The sequence below is a fragment of the Epinephelus fuscoguttatus genome, linkage group LG12, assembly GCF_011397635.1.
Source record: "Epinephelus fuscoguttatus linkage group LG12, E.fuscoguttatus.final_Chr_v1".
NCBI lineage: Eukaryota > Metazoa > Chordata > Actinopteri > Perciformes > Serranidae > Epinephelus > Epinephelus fuscoguttatus.
This window is the reverse complement of record NC_064763.1, coordinates 3,752,084-3,772,484: the sequence shown is the minus strand read 5'-3', so window position 1 is coordinate 3,772,484 and position 20,401 is coordinate 3,752,084. Positions and strand designations below refer to the sequence as shown.

The window sequence follows — 20,401 nt, the reverse complement described above, 5'->3', positions numbered from 1 at the left end:
ACAGAGGTGTATTTTGAAAACAGACAATGCATGTAATGGGCTGAAGTTGGCATCCCAGAACGTCAACAACCAACACAGCCAGGGTACCTTGCATGTCATGTGTCGACGTGGAGTGGAAAGTCCATGACCAAACATTGATATGTGACGATGTTGGACTGAAAATGTGTGGGGAATGGAGGTAGTAATAGCGCTGAAACAGTGTCTGTATAAACAGGACAGCCAACAGGATGAGATCATGGGCAGTACAGGTGTGACGTTTTGATGACATGTAATGTTTGTGATTCAAAGAGGAAGAACAGCAGCTGAAAATGTCTGCAAACTGGGAAAACAATAAGGTCCAGGAGCTCCTTATCCTTCAAGCAGAGGACGAGATCAGTTGCCATGTAACATAGAATAAATGACTGATTGTCACAATATGTTACATGTCACCTCCATTAGCCCATCATGCCTCTTTTGATTCTGTGATACTGGCATGCTGTCTAAAATTACACACTAGTGTTGCAGCGATACTGTATACCGGTTTCAAGGTGTACCATAAAATTTTTGGGCATATTTGGGCATTTCTGCCATTAACTGATAAGACAGCTAAATGTAAAGGGGGGAGAGAGAGAGAGGGAATGACATGCAGCAAAGGGCCACAGGCTGGAGTCAAACCCGGGCCGCTGTGGCAACAGCCTTGTACATGGGGCACCTGCTCTATCCACTAAGTCACCAATACCCCCATAAAATAAAAGTTGATAGTTATCATACTGTGTACATTTGCTTGTCTGCAATATTAGAAATTAAAAGCAACTGAATGGAGACTCACCCCTGTCTTTTGGTTATTTTCTAAGGGTAGACTTTTTACACAAACTTCCATTAACAAAATGGTTTCGAGTTCCAATTATGGCAATAAAAGGTTTGTTCAACCAAAAATAACCCTTCCAATTTTATTCCTTTAAGGGTCATTCTGAGTGATGATAATATATATTCTGTAATACGGTGATACTATGAAACCATGATATTTTCTGAGACAGTTATCAGACCGTGAAAATCTCATGCCATTGCAACCTATTACACATGGGAGCGGAATGATGCTGCAGCTGTTTGGTTCTGCATAAAAATACAAAGGCTTCATTAAGACGGGACTTCATAGCGGCACTATAGCACAATCTTTGTGTAAAAAGGGCTTAAGATATCTATAAACAGGAAAATGAAGGCCCTGCATTTCATGTTAGGGTTATTTTATTTTTGATTTAATTCTAAGATAAGGTGGTCATAACAGAAATATTATGTACATGCCTAGTTACTTTATCTTCTTGCATTTTTGCCTTCTGGCTTGTGGAATGTTTCCTACAGACATTTATGCTGTGACCATGAGAAAACAATGCTTGGTATCTTTCATTCATTCATTATCTGTAACTGCTTATCCTATTCCAGGTGACATTGGGCGAAAGGCAGGGTACACCCTGGATAGGTCACCAGACTGTCACAGAGCTTGGTATCATTAAAATCAAATGATTATCTAATTAAATCAGATAAGAAGAAAACAGGGCCTTAAACTGGACTGAATATTTTAAAGTTGCTTTCTTTTCTCTCAATTTGGAGGAAACAAAATAAAAATTGAGTATATAAAACAGACTTCTGTGGGGATTTCTAAGCTCATATATAACATGTATTCATGTATACATATTGTAAGGTTGTGTACAGTTCTTAATATTTTTCTATTTATACATTATGCTATTTTAATTTAATTTACATGCCTGTGCGTTCTGTGTTCTGTATTGTGTTTTCATTGTGTTTTACTGTATACTCAGGAAAAAATTCCTAATCTTGTTGTTTTGCACTGCATTACAATGACAATAAATTCTATTCTATTCTATTCTATTCTATTCTATTCTATTCTATTCTATTCAGTTGTTTTATATCAGCCATACAGTGCAGTGAATTCTTAATTTTACAGTGTTAAAATATTTTTTTACATGCTGGCTCATTTATACTGCTGACTATTTTTACTGTTTTCTTTTACTGCTTTACACTAAGCTTTACATCAAGTGTGAAAGCAAGCAACTTCTTTGAGGATATTAAAGTATTTGATACAATTATTAATTAAAAAATGCAAACTGTGTTTCATTGTTCTGGTTTAGGATAAGTCATATGGTTATATGATTGTATTTCATGGAGTTCGCTCATAAATTACTCCTGCTAATCAACAGCTGAATATCTCCTGTGGTTAGAGCAATGTATAGCGGTAGAGCAGTTTTACATGTTGACTGACTGACCGTGACATCCTCGAGGTCTTGGCCCAGCTCAGTGGAACTGGCCACTGTCTCACGCTCAGTGATCCATTTCTCTAACTCCTCCACCTCCTTGTTGAGCTGATAGAGCCAGTACTGCTGCTCCAGCTTGGTCTTCCTGTGCTCCACCATGTCCTTCAGAGACACATACAGCCGGTCTATGTGGGACTGCTGCTTGGTGATCTGCTCACTGTTGAATATTGGGAGAAAACTACATTTTACAGCTACCAACAAGATAAGCATTGAAACCGTTACCCATACATTATCTTACACAAAATTTCGGCAGAAATGCAAAAATCTTCGAAAAATGTGCTGTTTTCTGGCTAAACTGTATATGCTGCTAGTGCACAAGTGACATTGGGTCAGGCCACACCTTTCTGGGTGTCCAAGTTCCAGTAGACGCTGGCATTGTTGGGATAACATGCCTACTGTCTCTGCATATGTTTCCACTGTTTGCTCCAGAGCCAGGTGGGCCTTCAGCAGCTGCAGGGTGCTCACCTCGTCCTGAAAAATATCAGAATGATGTTAGGATTCACTTTCACATTTATCCCAACAAATACCTGCATGACCAACAGGGCTGTACGTACTGTGCCTTTTTCTTCATTGACCAGATGGAGTTTCTGACCTGACAGCCAGGACTCCACTTTAGCTGCCTCACTGTAGTACTGCTGAGCCTGCAGCGTGGCATCCAGCATCACACACCTCCTCTCTGTCTCCAGCTGCAAAACTTCCCACAGCTGGCGCACATGCCCTGCCCCTTCACGTACAAACTCCACCTCAGGAGTCCTCAGCGAAGCAATGATCCCTGCCCGGTCCAGAACTTCCTCAACACGAGCCCGTCGCCCTGTCAGCTCCCTCTGGAGTGTCTGAAGGACCAATCAGAGTTAAGTTCCCAGAATGAGCCGGGTCAGATCACATTTCAGCTGAGCATGGTCAAACATCATCTTTGACACGTACCTGGTTCTTTTTTACGTGCTGCTGTACACTCTGGAGGTTATTCCCGTAATCCTTACAGGAGGCCAAGGGAAGCCTCTCCTGAATCCACAGCTATCAAGTAACCACAGTATGGTCATTACATTTTTCAGAATGTTTATGTAAAGCTCTGTATGAAGTATAATTCCATGAAATTCCTGATTCTGATCATACATCTTAATATACAAACACTGACGGATGAAGAAAAGGGAATTAAAAGCAGTATACATGGAAGAGAAAAGATATGGAAGCAAACAATGGGAACTCAGAGACGAAGTGTGTACTCACTATCTCATCCTCCAGGTCCTGGGCGACTTGATGCATCTCTTTGGAAGCTAACAGGATGCGGCGTCTCTCCTTCAGGGGCTCAATGAGGCGGACAATGCGGGTCTCTACACCGCCTGACTGCTCGCTGCCTTCCCTGTCATCACCCATCAGCCCTCGCTGGGGTAGGCAGACCCCCTGCAAGCTTCCCAGGTCTCCCACATCCTTGTAAAAGTCCCCTATCTGAGACTCCATCGCCTGCACCGGAGGGGAGGAGAAGGTCATACATACAGTCATACGAGGGATGGACAAACACAGCACATTAGCTGTTTCCCTTTCACAGTGTTTTAGGGTTATATAATGGACCGCCTCACTTTAAGTAAGAAAAGCATATGGTGCATTTTTTAATGCCACTGAACCTCATGCTTAGGAGCAGACCACAATAGCGACCTCTGTGGGCACATATCAGAGCTGGGGAAAATTACATAAAAAACAGTGAGCTGAAGTATGCAGTCTGTCAAAAACATTAGCTACACAGTCGCAGATCAGAGAGTTTTCATTTTACAAACATCTAACATTGGCAAAGCTGCGGAGGGAGAAATTCAGCATAGTGTTAGTTTAGGGAGGACACAATGTCAAGCTCAGCTCACATTCTAGCTACATCAGCTGATCTCAAGTAGCCCAATCAACTGATGGATCAGCTGATTGATGGGATGGAGTCAGCTGATAGATCACACGATTCCTTTTGACGCAACCAATTGGCAAATCTCATCGCTTTGCAACCTGCCTCCACCCCAGCTCCTCCTTTTCATGTTGTGTTTAACTTAGGCCTATCAATGTCATTTCTTCTTGTCATTGATGTTCACTCTGTTCTGTTGCCTGGAGGTCTTTGCTGCTGCTCTGCCTGCCTTAGGCTTTAAATGTAAACACATGGAAGGGCAGGGAGGTTTGCACTCTCTGTCTCAGGCTTCCTGCGTAGACCTTAGGAAAGGCAGAGGGGCCCGAGAACAGAGCCATAATGCCAAATATCATACTGCAAATTGATCTTTTTGTTTGAGTGAAATAACACAGGCTGTAGACAAAGCCAAACTGGTAAAAAAAAACCCAAAAAAAACAAAAAAAAAAAACAACTGAAGCCCAGGGGTAGACACTAAACACATTTAATCAACAACTAAGTTCAATTTTGAGACACTTGTACTTTACTTCAGTATTTCCATGTTGTTATACTTTATATTTCTTCTACTCCACTAGAGTTATAGAGCCAATTTATAAGCAGGATGCAGTTCTATGTCACACAGGCTCTGCCCTCGACTGGACTGTATGAGTAATACTCTCCTCCAATCATGAGCACGCATTCGCCCACTGAATTTTGCATAAACGTAGCTGGCCAATCAGGACGTGCCTACTCAATTACATGTGCGCCCACAGTATAGGTCCCTCAGATCCTCTATTGCTAGTATGCTGGTCATCCCAAGGATTTCAACAAAAATCCATGGGGAATCAGCCTCTGTGGCCCAAGGTCTACCTGAGTATCTGAGGAACTCCACCTCAGTGGATGTTCCTCAGAAACCTTAAGACATTAGCTTAGCTTTTATGTTTACCTACTTTACTTTATTTTACTTTTACTCTTTTTAGCTTGACTTTCACTTAATGGTGCCTCGTCATTTATTGCCTCTGTTTTTAAATCTTGTTTTTGGCATTTTCTACGTTTTCTTTCCCCTTGTGTTTATTTGTTCTTTTAAATGTTATTTATTCTAAATATTTTACCGTTTACGATTGTAATGTCTAGCTATTTACTTGGTACTCTTTCTGTGCTGTTTTATTCCTGCTCTGTGAAGCTCTTTGGGCTGCATAATTGTATGAAAGGCACTTTATAAATAAAGTTTGATTTGATTTGATCTTATTTGATTTGATTTGAGTGATTGGTGAGTTGCCCACTGACCAGCTTTCTCCAGGGTGTCACTGCTTCTAGGAGGTTCGTAGTGCATTAAAAAAGTTGGACTCCAAAAAATCAGCTGGTCCTGATAATTTGGATCCACTTTTTCTAAAGCTGGCTGCTGACTTAATTGCTAAGCCTCTAACTTGTATTTTTAATCTAAGCCTCAACACAAACAAACTACCTAAAGTCTGGAAATCTGCTTTTGTCCTCCCACTGCTAAAAGGAGGTGAACCATCAACTGTGAATAATAACAGGCCTATCTCAAAATTCTGTATTTTGGCAAAAGTATTTGAAAAACTGAAGGATTTTTTTAAATCAAACAACATTCTAAACCCACTTCAGTCAGTTTTTAGGAAGCAGCATAGCACTGCTACTGCTGCCCTAAAAGTTTTTAATGATGTGTTTGAGGCATTGGACTCTAAAAAGTTTTGTGCTGCCCTGTTCATTGACTTGTCCAAGGCAATTGACACTGGACCTAGTGTTGTTTTTGGCGGCCTGTTTTAATTTTAGTTTTGGTCTAGTCTTTGTGTCAAACTGTCATTTTAGTTTTTATTAGTTTTAGTCACGTTCATACTCTTTTTTGTCTAGTCAAGTTTCAGTCCACTAAAAGTCTGAGCATTTTAGTCTTATTTTAGTCAGAATAATCCATGACTATTTTCGTCTCGTTTTAGTCGACGAAAACTGATGACATTTTAGTCTAGTTTTATTCAATGAAAATTGTATTTTAGTCTCTTTTTCGTAATGCAATTCTGTTATACCCAGTCAATATAGTATAAGTACCTAGTATAGTATAACCAAACCAAAATTTTCTTTTCTAAATTAGCTCCTAGTTAGAGCTAAATATATATTTATTCATACAACAGTTAGTTCCGACCAAGTAATTTGATTGGATGAGAGGCATTCCGTGAGTGCTGATATAGAGTATAATGGTGCATTCCAGGCAGGATTCTGAAGTCGTAAGTCACGACTTACGAGTCGTGGCTTACGAGGCTCTCCGGAGCCTTTGTGCTCCACTGTCTCTCAGATTAACTCATATCGCAACGGTGCCTGGACAGCGTGACGTGTGTGGTTGTGCTGCTGCCGTGGTCCTGCCAGATGCCTCCTGCTGCTGCTGCCATCATTAGTCATTAGTCATACTTCTAAAGTTATTATACACATATGATTATTGTCACACATGTATACTGCCAGATATTAATCCATACTTTCAACATATTGTACCACACTATAACTATAATATTATTACTTTCAACAATGTTGTTGTAAGCTACTGTCATTACCTGCATCTCTCTCTCTCTCTCTTTCTCTCTCTCTCTCTGTGTCTCATTGTGTCATGTGGATTACTGTTAATTTGTTATGCTGATCTGTTCTGTACGACATCTATTGCACGTCTGTCCGTCCTGGAAGAGGGATCCCTCCTAAGTTGCTCTTCCTGAGGTTTCTACAGTTTTTTTTTCCCTGTTAAAGAGTTTTTTTGGGGGAGTTTTTCCTTATCCGCTGCGAGGGTCATAAGGACAGAGAAATGTTGTATGCTGTAAAGCCCTGTGAGGCAAATTGTGATTTGTGATATTGGGCTTTATAAATAAAATTGACTGATTGATTGATTGACTTCAAGTCACAAGTTATGACTTTGTAGTGTTCCAGGAAATTTACGGCAAACTGCCAGTTACTTCCTGTTTAATGTTGAACATATTATGTTATCATATTATGATTGCAACGTGCAAATTTATTTTACATTGTCCTGAAGTCTATTTCTCACCATGTAGCAGATGCAGCATCACCGAATTCACAGGGGCTGCCACATTTGTTTGTGGGTTATGTGACATCAGAGGTCGGAACTGGGAGTACACCAATTTGGTACGAGTTCATGGGTGGGAAGTTACAGGTTTGACTGCCGTTCCAGTGCACTTTCACGGGTTACAGGTTGTGAAAACACGACGCACCATAACATCACTGGGACTTGTAACAGTAAAATCTCTCCGCTCACAGGTGTTATAAGTAAGGGATAATGTATAATGGGCCAGTGAATACTGGGAAAATAACTCCCGACAGGGAAATAGAACCCCGACGCGCACCCTGCCCTGCCGGCAATGGCTGAATCTCCTTGTCAGGGAAGCGTCCCTAGCAATGCTGGCCTACATAGCAACGGTCATTACACAGTATTATCAGACCTCTGAATGCCGCAAATGACCTATCAGAATACAGCATTTAATAGAGCCATGTAATAAATATAAATACAACCGTTAATTAACCAGCTGTCACACTCGCTACATTGACACAAACGGACACTATAGCGTTACACCAAGAAGATGGATATTTTCCCCAAAATTTCATTTGAATTAAATTATGAGTGGTCGTCAGGAGAGGACGAGGAAAAGGAAAGCCAGGACTCTTCTGTGCAGACCTCCAGGTGTGTTTGTGTAACATCAGCCGACCTCAACAAACTGGAGAGGAACAAAAATGAAGCAAACATGGTCAGGAATTATCAATGATCATCTGATGAGGTACTGATGAGGATGAGGGAGAGTGGAAGCTGAATCCGGCTGGCCAACATCCGGGTTTGCCAACTTTTCATCAGCCAAACTGGATGAAGTTACACAGTTGCAGATCAATGTAAATACAAAGTAGCTTGTGAGTTCCTGGCGTGTGTGCTGCGTTGCCTGGCAACAGACTGGGGGATCACGGAGCTACATAACATACTTCTGTTCCATTACTTTTTGTTAACATTTCCTTACTCAGCATTGCTGTTTAAGCTGTTGTTGAACTGTTGTATAAAAGCATAGACCGTGGAACCGGGGAGGCCAGGGGGGCCATGGCCCGGGTAACTTTTGTACTCTGACATAAAGGGCTGCATTGGGACCTGGCGGGACCCAACGCAAATAGTAATAGTCATTTTGATCCACACTCCACCAGTTGGTGGCTGTTTGCCAACCACCATTAAACAGTAGAAGAAGAAGAAAAATAATAATAAGAAGAAGATGTAGCCTAGCGACGGGATGTCAACACAAGAACTTGGTGCACATGCATGAGCGTTTCCACTCCATATTTATTCATAAATGGACGAATATGCCCTGAACCAGCTTTCATACCAATTTGCTGCTTGCTCCACCTGTCTGTCTGTCTGTCTGTCTGTCAGCTCCATCTGTCATGAGACAAACATGAAAGAAGATGTGTAGTTTATTGTGTTTCACCGGCGACAAGCTCTCATTGCGAGCGACTATTACGCACCTCTGTGCGCTCTTTATAACTCACTGTGTGAACCTATGTTGCATAATAAAGATTTGCCCCCTTGTAATTTTTAACCACCCCCTCAGTAACTTCATTTTGGCGCCAGGCTTGCCTTAACCTCAATCACTGCGTGATTATATAAAGGTAGAAAAATAGCCTAAATAAATACAGAGGAGGAGAATAGAATATGAAACAGCCTTTATTTCATTAAAAACTAAATGAAAACAACGAAATAGGAGCGCTATTCTTGACCAGTGCGTCAAAAGACATGCAGGCCAGAGAAACAAACAACCCCATGAATCTCTTTATTAATAGCCTATAAAATGACGTGTTTTCTCCTGCGGGATCGGAGAAGACACAAAATCAATGCATCTCTATTATTGTGCGGGCATAAATTCTCAGAGTTTTGCGGGAGTGGACATACACATTGCGGGAGCGGGTGGGAGTGTAACACACACGTTGCGGTTGCAGGCGGTAATGGTCAGAAATTCAGCGGAGCAGGCAGGAGCGTGATGAAGAAAACAGTCCCGCGCAGGGCTCTACTCTGACAAACTATTTTATATGAATAAAAGCCTAAGTTGTAGCTTATCTGTGTTTTTACGAGCCAAGTCACCACACACCTTCACTCACTCTCACCAACTGCTGCCGATAAAAAAAAAAACTCCCACTGACTGCTGCATATTGATTTGATATCAGTGTGCCTATCAAGTGCATTGTTTATCAATACGTCATGCATGAGCGTCGCGAGCTAACGGGGGGCACCTGCGCTGGCTGCATCTGGGAAAATGAAGAGACAGAAGTCGATATCTGATTTTCTTCAAGTAAACAGAAAAAACAAAATGATCAAATTACTCCAGCTTCCGCTGTGGCCTCATCTGTGCGTTTATGTATAAATAGGCTTGGCCTGTTGTATGTGAATGTTAGAATGGGATCAGAGGGTTAATCTGAGCAAGCATGTGTTCGTGTTCATGCGTGTACTGTAGATGTGACTGTGTGGCGTTGGAATAAAAAAAGTGCTCCGCAACATCAGTTATATTGTCTGTTTCAATGCATATGCCCCCCACCCCCTCCGCGTGACTTGAAATTATGGCCCCCCTTTGTTCAGATGCGTTCTGCGGTCCATGTATAAAAGCAATATCGCATGAGAGCGAGTGATGTTGTACTGTATATCGTCACGGCTGTAATCCGTCTGTGCAGTGCGACGCGCAGCCTAGGAAACAGAAATACTGCAAAATAATAATAATAACACGACTAAAGATTATTACTATTATATCTATTTCGGCTCGTCTCGTTTTGGTCAACGAAAATGAAGAGACATTTTAGCAGAGGTTTTATTTTGTAAACCACATTTAGTCTCATTTTTATTCGTTAACAATATTGCATTATATATTTAATTATAGTTATCGTCACATGACCACCATTTACGTTGCGTCTTGTCTCGTTTTCGCCACGTGATAAAGGTTCGTTGATGACGATATTTAGTCATACTTTTCATTGACGAAAGCAACACTAACTGGACCACAGTCTTTTGTTGAAAATTCTCCTCAATATTGGCATCTCCAAACAAGCAGCCACTTGGTTTACAGACTATTTGGCAAGTAGAACTGTCACAGTCTCTGTCTCCCATTCCCCTCCTGTCACTCTGCTGCAGTGATTTTCCACTCTCCCTCCCTCTGCTTCACTCTCCTGATCAGCCACACCTGCTTTCACTCTCCTGATCACCCACACCTGCAGCTCATCCCCAGCAATCAAGCCAGCATAAAAGCCTCAGTCCCAAACTCACCAGTTGTCAGACTGTTCTTCAGCATTATGCAAGATTTTCCAGCGTTCTTCTCCTGCCTGATCACCCTTTGCTGACTCTGCCTGTCCCCGACCTGCTCTCCTCGCCTGCCTTTTGGTAAACTCACCTGCCTTCCGTCTCTGACCACGTGTTCTGCCTCTGCGGACTGCTCACCTGGCTTCGACCCCCTCACCTGTCGCTGACTGCTCCTCTGCTATCTCCTCAACCACCTCACTGGCAGAGCACATCTGTGGGGAACGGCAGAGTGAGAGAGAGTCACGCCAGCCTGCGCCTCATTCCAGACCTTCGCAGCAGAACTACGCAAGGTGTTTGGACCCGTTTTGCTGGGTCCTGATGCCACTGGGGGACTCATGAGCCAGAAGCAGGGGGAACGGGCAGTAGCCGACTACGCTATCGACTTCCGAACCCAGGCCCGACTCAGCGAGTGGAATGCTGCGGCCCAGTGCAACGCCTTCCTCAGTGGACTAGCACCTTACATCGAGGACGAGCTGGTCTCATTTGACCTCCCAGCTTCTCTTGATGGACTCATCAAGCTGACTACGAGGCTAGACAGGCATATTCTGGCGAGGAGAAGGGAGCTACGCCGAGAGAGAGCAGACCGTTGGCCATCCGCCCACCAGCATGGGTTGCCAACTGCCCACGTCCCTCTCTCCGAACCCACACATGGGAGGGTGGAGCCCATGCAGGTGGGGTGCACCAGTCTGACGCCTGAGGAGCAGGAGCGGCGACGCCGAAGGAATCTCTGTCTCTACTGTGGCCAGGCCGGTCACTTCATCTCCCGGTGCCCAGTAAAAGGGAGGGCTCAGCAGTGAAGAGGGGCATCCTGCTGAGCCGGTCCCAGGACTCTGCCCCCAACCCGAGACCACTGTTTCACGCCCAGCTCCTGCTGGCAGGGGGTTCCCACACCCTCGCCACCTTCATTGACTCTGGGGCGGATGTTAACCTGATCGACGAGGAACTCGCCCATCAGCTGGATATCGATCAGGTTCCCCTGTCCCATCAAGTGCCGGCCAGCGTTCTGGATGGCCATCTCCTGGGGACCGTCACCCATCAAACCATGCCCATCCCCATGCTCCTGTCCAGCACCCACCATAAGACCATTCATTTCCACTTCCTGAGGTCTCCCAGTCTTCCATTGATCCTTGGTTACCCCTGGCTTCACCGCCATAACCCCCACATTGACTGGTCTACGGGGTCTATTCTGGGGTGGAGCTCCTCCTGTCATCAGCTCTGCCTCAGACAGGCAGTTGCACCCACGCCGCCTGCCAGTCCCGGTTCATCCTCCGACCTTTCCAAAGTACCCCCTGACTACTACGACTTCCGAGAGGTGTTCAGCAGGGCGAGGGCCACCTCTTTGCCCCCCCATCGGCCCTACAACTGCACCATCGATCTCCTGCCTGGCACCACACCTCCCAAGGGTCACCTCTACTCCCTTTCCGCACCTGAAAGGGAGGCCATGGAGGCTTACATCAGCGACGCCTTGGCTGCCGGGATCATCCGTCCTTCCTCATCTCCTGCCGGTGCGGGGTTCTTCTTCGTCGACAAGAAGGACAGCTCCCTGAGACCTTGCATCTACTACAGAGGTCTGAACGACATCACAGTTAAGAACCATTATCCTCTCCCCCTCATCCCCTCAGCTTTCAAGCTGCTCCAAGGGACCACCATCTACACCAAGCTGGACCTCCGCAACGCCTATCATCTGGTTCGGATTTGTGAGGGCGACGAGTGGAAGACGGCCTTTAACACACCCACTGGACACTATGAGTACCTGGTGATGCCATTCGGTCTCACCAATGCCTCGGCCGTTTTCCAGGTCCTCATCAACAACATTTTAAGGGACATGCTCAATAAGTACGTGTTCGTCTACCTAGACGATATTCGGATCTTCTCCCGGTCAAAGCAGGAACACATACACCATGTCCATTCTGTCTTGCAATGCCTGCTAGAGAACTTCCTGTTTGTCAAAGCAGAGAAGTGCGAGTTCCATGTCTCCTCCGTCTCCTTCCTGGGGTACATCATTGGCCAGAACTGCATGGAGATGGACCCCACCAAGGTCTCCGCCGTCGCCTCCTGGCCCGTTCCCAATTCTCGTAAGCAGTTGCAATGGTTCCTGTGGTTCGCCAACTTCTACCGAAGGTTCATCCGGGGATACAGCACTGTGGCTGCACCACTTACCGCTCTCACCTCCTCCAAGGTACCTTTTCAGTGGACCCAGGCCGCCGAGGAGGCGTTTCAGCACCTGAAGTGTCGGGTCAGCTCGGCTCCCATTCTCCTGGTCCCCGACCCCGATAGACAGTTCGTAGTGGAGGTGGACACTTCCGATGTGGGGGTGGGGGCCATCCTCTCCCAACGCTCTGCAGAGGACCAGAAACTGCACCCCTGCGCCTTCTTCTCCAGGCGTCTGTCCCCGGCAGAGAGGAACTACGACATCGGCAACCGAGAACTGTTGGCGGTGAAGCTGCCGTTGAAGGAGTGGCGCCACTGATTGGAAGGAACCAAGTCCCCCTTCCTCATATGGACAGATCATAAGAACCTGGAATATATCTGCTCAGTTAAGAGACTGAACTCAGGCCAGGTGGGCACTGTTCTTCGCCAGGTTCAATTTCTCCCTCTGCTACCGGCCAGGCTCCCGCAACATCAAACCGGACACCCTGTCATGCCAGTTCATGGTCGGAGAGGAGAACACCTCTAGACCGGACACTATCCTTCCCGCTTCCCACCTGATGGCTGCACTTACCTGGGAGGTGGAGGAGCAGGTGAAGGCTGCCTTGGAGGACCAGCCGGGGCCCAGTTCTTGTCCTCAAGACCGGCTGTTTGTCCCTCAGGACTTGAGGTCAGACGTCCTGCAGTGGGCCCACGGTTCCCGGCTCACCTGCCACCCTGGGATTCAGCGAACTAAGGAGGTCCTGCAATGATGGTTCTGGTGGGCCACGCTGGAGGAGGACACCAGGGACTTTGTTAACGCCTGCCCGGTCTGCAACCAGAATAAGGCTCCTCAACGGGCCCCTGCCGGTTACCTGCAACCTCTGCCTGTGCCTCATCGACCCTGGTCCCACATCTCGTTGGACTTTGTTACTGGGCTGTCACTGTCAGTTTACACCGCCGTCTTGACAGTGGTGGACCGTTTCAGTAAGATGGCTCACTTCGTGCCCCTCCCCAAGCTCCTGTCAGCCAAAGAGACTGCAGAACTGGTCTTGCACGTGTTCCGGCTCCACGGCCTCCCATCAGATGTGGTGTTGGATCAAGGCCCCCATTTTACCTCGGTATTCTGGAGAGACTTCTGCCACCTTATTGGAGCCTCCACCAGCCTGTCCTCTGGGTTCCATCCCCAGTCTAACGGCCAGTCCAAGAGGCTGAACCAGGAGATGGAGACGGCGCTCTACTGCATGGCTTCCAAGCACCCCTCGACCTGGTCCAAGTAGCTTTTGTGGGTAGAATACGCCCACAATACCCTTACCAGCTCCGCCACAGGGCTCTCCCCCTTTCAGTGCGCCTACGGCTTCCAGCCTCCCGTTTCCTGCCCAGGCCAGGTCCGCGCTCCTTCGAGCCGCAGACCGGTACTCGACAGCTGCCAACCACCATCGCTCCCAGGCTCCCCCTTACCAGGTGGGCCAGAAAGTGTGGCTGTCGACCCGGGATCTTCCACTGAGGGTGGAATCTAAGAAGCTGGCTCCCAAGTTCTTCGGTCTGTTTCCCATCAAGAAGGTTATCAACCCCGTGGCTGTTCGGCTCAAGCTGCCCCGCACCATGTGGATCGACCCTACTTTCCATGTCTCAAAGGTCAAGCCATTTCGGGAGAGTCCATTACTGCCTGCCTCCCAGCCACCACCACCTCCCTGAATCATTGACAGGGCGCCTGCCTTCACGGTTCACCGCCTGCTGCGCTCTCGTCGTCATGGAAGGGGCCTTCAATACCTCGTTGACTGGGAGGGATGTGGTCCGGAGGAGAGGTCACGGATCACGGCTCGCCAGATCCTGGATGCGCGGCTCATTCGGGAGTTCCATCGCCAGCACCCTGACCAGCCTTCCAACGTTGCCTCTGTGGGAGGGGGCGCCAACGCTGACCCCCAGTCCTCTCCTGCATCCGAGACATCTGGTGTGGAAGAGGAAGACGAGGGGTCATTCTCACTCTCCTGATCACCCACACCTGCAGCTCATCCCCAGCAATCAAGCCAGCATAAAAGCCTCAGTCCCACACTCACCAGTTGCCAGACTGTTCTTCAGCATTATGCAAGACTTTCCAGCGTTCTTCTCCTGCCTGATCACCCATTGCCGACTCTGCCTGTCCCCGACCTGCTCTCCTCGCCTGCCTTCTGGTAAACTCACCTGCCTTCCGTCTCTGACCACATGTTCTGCCTCCGCGGACTGCTCACCTGGCTTCGACCCCCTCACCTGTCTCCAACTGCTCCTCTGCTCTCTCCTCATCGGCACCTCTGTACGATCGGCTGGTTCTTCAGGCTACGGACTCTGAACTGAACTGTTCGGGTCCAGGGGCTTTGGTGCTTCCCCTCAGTTCCGCGGCCGGATGAGCCAAATCCTTCCGCCACGTTTGAGCCTCGGAGACTGTGTGAGGGCACTCTGCCCGAAGAACAAACTGTGCACTGAATTGACTCATTCTGCTCCGCTCCCTGTTTGCTGTGGTGACAATAAAAGTCATTACCAACTGTTCCCATTCTCTGTTGTACTGCTTTGGGTCCAAACCATACCCGTTACAAGAACGCAATGTGTTCAGATGGCTGGAGTTAGTTCCACCTTTCTTGAGGTCATAAAAGGCGTACCTCAAGGCTCAGTCTTAGGACCCATTTTGTTCACGATTTACATTAATGATCTGTGCGCAAACTTGTCAAATGCCTTGTATCATTTTTATGCGGATGATACTGTAATTTATTGCTGTTCACATTCGATTACACAGGCATTTGAATTCTTGCAGTCCCCTTTGAATGTAGTGCAGATTCGTCTTAAACAACTGAAACTGGTTTTAAATGCTGAAAAATCCAAAGTAACGCTCTTTTCTAATTCATCTATTCTCCCGGAGAATATCCCCTTAATTAGAACTGCTCAAGGTAAAGCTTTTGAGATAGTCACAAGTTAACATGGCTTAATTATTGATTGGGGGGGGCTTTCATTTAAAGCTCACATTAGAAATTTGGTCACCAAATTAAGGGTGAAACTTGGTTTCTATTACAGAAATAAGTCATGTTTTTCCCTCAGAGCTAGAAGCTTTAGCCTGGAAATCCAGACCCAAATCTAGAAAGATTTAGTGTCTGGCTATGAGTAATGCAAATGGCCCAACTCGAGGGGTGGCACCAAGCATGCATTTGAAAATATCACTGCACGCAATTGGATAACACTAGGAACAATCAGAACAATACACGGGGTGATGTATCCAGAGCGCTACCAGCGGAGCTAACTGGTAGATTAGACTACTGGCAAAACAGCAAAAACGTCCTTCTTCCCGTCTTCTGTTCCTCTTTTAGAGAAAAAGCCAAGTCTAACTTGTTCATTGTAGTGGCCAAAGCTGTTTCAAACAACTGGTGTTCCTATATCAGATACACCAGTGTGATTGGTGCAGCTCTGCTCCAACGGCATGGGTAATGAGCATCATTACTGATTGCCAGAGTGACTCGCTGAGCAACTTCAAATTGTGATCTTGCGAGAAGTCTGGATTTCCAGGGTACAGAAGCTTCTGATACCGGCTACTTTTCTGCCTGTACTTGTTTATGGCGATGTTGTGTATATGTGTGCTTCAACCAGCTGTCTACAGTCTTTGATTCTGGTCTGTCACTGTGCTCTGAGGTTTATTACTGGTTGCAGCCGCCTCACCCACCACTGTGAACTGTATGCTAAAGCTGGTTTGCCCTCCTTGAATGTACGAAGGTATACACACTGGATGACTCTGATTTATAAAGCTCTTCTTGGCTTGGTTCCTGCCTATTTATGCACTTTTCTTCAGAGAACTAACAGCCATTATGCCTTACAATCTAATAACATTTTGCACCTGTCTGCTCCTTGTGTTCGGACTGAAATTGGAAAAAAAGCATTCAGTTTCTCTGCCCCATCTGCCTGGAATACTCTCCAATCTGAACTAAAATTACCAGAAGTTATTTCACCTGAAGCTTTTTGCGCTATCCTAAAAGACCGAGAACGGGAATCTATCAAACAGTGCTTATGTTCTTAAGCTGTTATTGAAACCATAACTCCTACACTTTATTTGTCAAATTGTTTAGATTTCTATATTTCAGTGTTTGTATCTTTTTATCTGTCTTTACATTTGTAGTATTTATTATGACGTGTGCTGCTGCCTTTCTTGGCCAGGTTACCCTTGTGAAAGAAGTCTTGATCTCAATGGGTCTTTTATCTGGTTAAATAAAGGTTAAATAAATAAATAAAACCCTCTTCAATGCCCATCATGTCCCAGCCTCTCCGACCGGGACAGACCTTAATGGCTGCTGTTTCGAGTGCCTCGGCATGAGCCAGGCAGAGAGCAGTGTTCAGCAGCCACCTCCCTGTGAAGCCTGCCAAGAGCTGAAGACACCAGTAGCAGGATCACTGGTGGGATTATCGCCTGTGATAAGAGTGGGCAGGTGCTCAAGGTTGATGATGCCAAGACCCCTGCTCAAACTGCCGTTGCCACCCCCGGTCATTCCCGCTCTGAGACAATGCCTTCATTTGCAGATGACGACAGCATCTGTTGTGTTAGTCAAACTCATTTCCAAAGACAACATGACAGTACACCTACTCAGAGTATCACTCAGACAATCATAGGACATTCTGTAGTTGAATTTCAAAAATAAAGCCCTCACAATTGTCATAGGAGTTTTCCCACTAAACGGCTTGTTTCCACAGACAAATTTCACTTGGGATTGATGGCAGACCACCTCAGAGTGTCACTCAGAGAATGTCAGGCTATTCTGATGTAAACTTTCAAAATTACAGCCCTATGAAGGGATGATATAGCTCATATATGAGATTATCAAAAATCCACATCACGATGTCCTGATACTGTATGAGTGACAGTTTAGGGTTGTCTTTTGTGTGGATGTACACTTCACATACTCCACCCAGTATTCTCCCTTTCCTTCTCTATTTTTTCCCCCCTCCCTCCCTCTATCCCTCTCACTCAATCCCCCTCCCTCACCTCACACACAAATACACTCCATGCTTGTACATTCTTGTATATATTCTAATGCTCTGCTCCATAACTCTGCGATGCTTCACCATGACACATCGGTTGACTGAAATACATACACTTAACAATTACATATACTCATGCAAAATCCACGCAGATAGAAACTCACATAGAAACACACACAGATTATTCTCCATACCCACACACAGTATGATAAAACCCCCACTTTGTCAATGTCACACCTAAACTTGGTATCCTGGAATGGCATCCGCTCACAGGCGAAAAAAATTAAAGTGATGGACTTTGTCACAAAATTGAAACCAGATATTTTTCTCCTACAAGAAACCCACTTGCTAAAGTCAGAAGAAAAATCTCTTAAAGATCCAAATTTTAATCAAATTGTTTCATCCTGCTATAACAACAGACAAAGAGGTGTCTCTATCATGGTCCACAAGAGACTACCATTTACTTTAAACAGCACGGTAACAGACCCAGAAGGCCGCTACATCATTATTCAGGCAACAATCTTTAACAAATTATATACAATCGTTAATCTGTATGCCCGTAATAATGATGATCCAGCCTTCTTTCACACAATCTTCTCTCTACTATCTAACCTGTCAGACAGCTCGACAACTATAATTGGAGGAGACTTTAACACAATCCTAAATGCTTCATTAGACCGATCTAGTAACTCAGTACACACAAAGCAATCACAATCGGCTAAGGTAATACAGGAATATATAGATGATTTTGGGCTTGACGATGGCTGGAGACTCAAATACCCATCGAAGAGGGAATATACTTTCTTCTCTACTGTGCATCGCTCATTTTCAAGAATTCACTTTTTTCTCTTAAATAACTCCATCTCACAAAAAATTAATCCCAAAAATACACCCGATCATTATCAGTGACCATGCACCAATATCACTCAATCTGCAAATAGAAACCACCCATAAACGGCCCCAACATGGCGCTTTACTATCTCTTTACTTAAAGACCCAGACTTTGACAAAATGGTGAGACGGGAGTGGGCAAACTTTCTTGAAGATAATGACTCTCCAAATTTATCTCCATCTTTAATATGGGAGGCTGGAAAGGCAGTAATCAGAGGAAAAATTATATCATACTCCTCCTACAAGAAGAAACAGGAATTGCAAGCAGAAAAAAACATTGAGGAAAAAATTAAACAACTAACACAGGAATATGCAAACAATCCGAGTGATCAAGTATGGACCCAATTACAGTGTACAAAATCGCAACTGGACAATATTCTATCAAAGAAAACTGAATTTATCATACAGCAACTAAGATATAATAATTTTGAACACAGTAACAAATCAGGAAAATTTTTGGCTAATCAGCTCCAACGCAATAAAGAAAAATCTCTGATACCAACAATCCAGGGACAGTCCGTAAATTACACACAATCTCCTCAGGAGATCAATCAGATTTTCTATTCTTTCTACCATAACTTATATTCAACAGTAAACAATCCAAACCCAGAAGATATTCAGACTTTTCTCGATAACCTAAATTTACCTCAGTTATCCACGGAACACAGAAATATGTTAGACGCCCCCCTGACTATTAATGACCTGCAGAGCGCATTAGACAAAATGCCAACAGGTAAGGCTCCAGGTCCAGACGGCTTTCCTGCCAAATTTATAAAACATTTCTGGACAATATTAGCACCACTTTTCATCAGGACAGTGACAGAGATCAAAAAGAACAGAGGTATAAGACCTCACATGAATACAGCAGCAATCAAATTATTACTAAAGCCAGACAAAGACCCCACACTTCCTTCTAGCTACCGTCCTCTATCACTAATCAACAGTGATATCAAAATTATCTCAAAGGCACTTGCTTCTAGACTGGAGAAAATAATCGCATCAATAATTCATAATGATCAAACGGGCTTCATTAATGGCAGACACTCAAGTAATAATGTCAGAAGAGTTCTTAATCTGATAAGTAAAGTACAACGCGTTAATACAAAAGCAATTATTCTGTCACTTGATGCAGAAAAAGCCTTCAAGGTCAACTGGTCCTTCCTATTTGCCACCCTGAGTGGATTTGGCTTTGGAGAGTCATTTATCCAGTGGGTATCAGCCTTATATAATTCCCCTAAGGCCACAGTCACCACCAACGGGATCACATCTAAAAGCTTCATTTTGCAGAGAGGAACCAGACAAGGGTGCCCACTCTCACCTCTACTGTTTGCAGTATTCATCGAACCTGGCTATGGCAGTCCGTCAGAACATTTTACTTTATCTACAAGAACCGAAATCGTCTTTACATGAAGTATTTAATCTCATAACAGATTTTTCTAAACTTTTGGACTACTCCATCAACTGGTCCAAGTCGACAATACTGCCAATAATGGAGAACTCTTGGAATCCTGCAGACCAAAAATTTTCTCTCCCTGTGGGCAACATAAGATATCTTGGCATAAATATTTCATCCAAACTATCAGACGTGGTCCACCTGAACTTTAGCCCGCTGCTAGATAAGATCTGTGGTGACCTGAAGTGCTGGAATAATCTTCCCATCTCCCTCCTGGGACGAATAGCCACAGTTAAAATGAAAATTCTACCCCAAATTAACTATTTTTTTTTCCATGATTCCATTCACACCCACATCAAAATGGTTCCTGTCATTAGATTCTGCAATTATAAAATTCTACTCAAAGAACAAAACAGCAAAAATTAGCCTAAGCACCCTTCAGAAAAACAAATTGGAAGGGGGATTGGACGCTCCTAACTTTAAACATTACTATTTAGCTAACCAGC

The 20,401-nt window shown here is 45.0% G+C and overlaps 1 protein-coding gene across 1 annotated transcript in view; it reads right to left on the bottom strand.

Annotated features, from left to right (window-relative positions):
- Positions 1–20,401, bottom strand: part of LOC125897965 (spectrin beta chain, non-erythrocytic 4-like) — a 63,752-nt gene that overhangs the window by 2,221 nt on the left and 41,130 nt on the right. The window contains exons 3-7 of the mRNA XM_049591528.1: positions 3,537–3,770; positions 3,234–3,323; positions 2,864–3,142; positions 2,650–2,780; positions 2,262–2,466 (exon numbers count right to left, since the gene is read on the bottom strand). Coding sequence (XP_049447485.1) covers positions 2,262–2,466; positions 2,650–2,780; positions 2,864–3,142; positions 3,234–3,323; positions 3,537–3,770 — 939 coding nt within the window. The remainder of the gene's footprint in view (positions 1–2,261; positions 2,467–2,649; positions 2,781–2,863; positions 3,143–3,233; positions 3,324–3,536; positions 3,771–20,401) is intronic.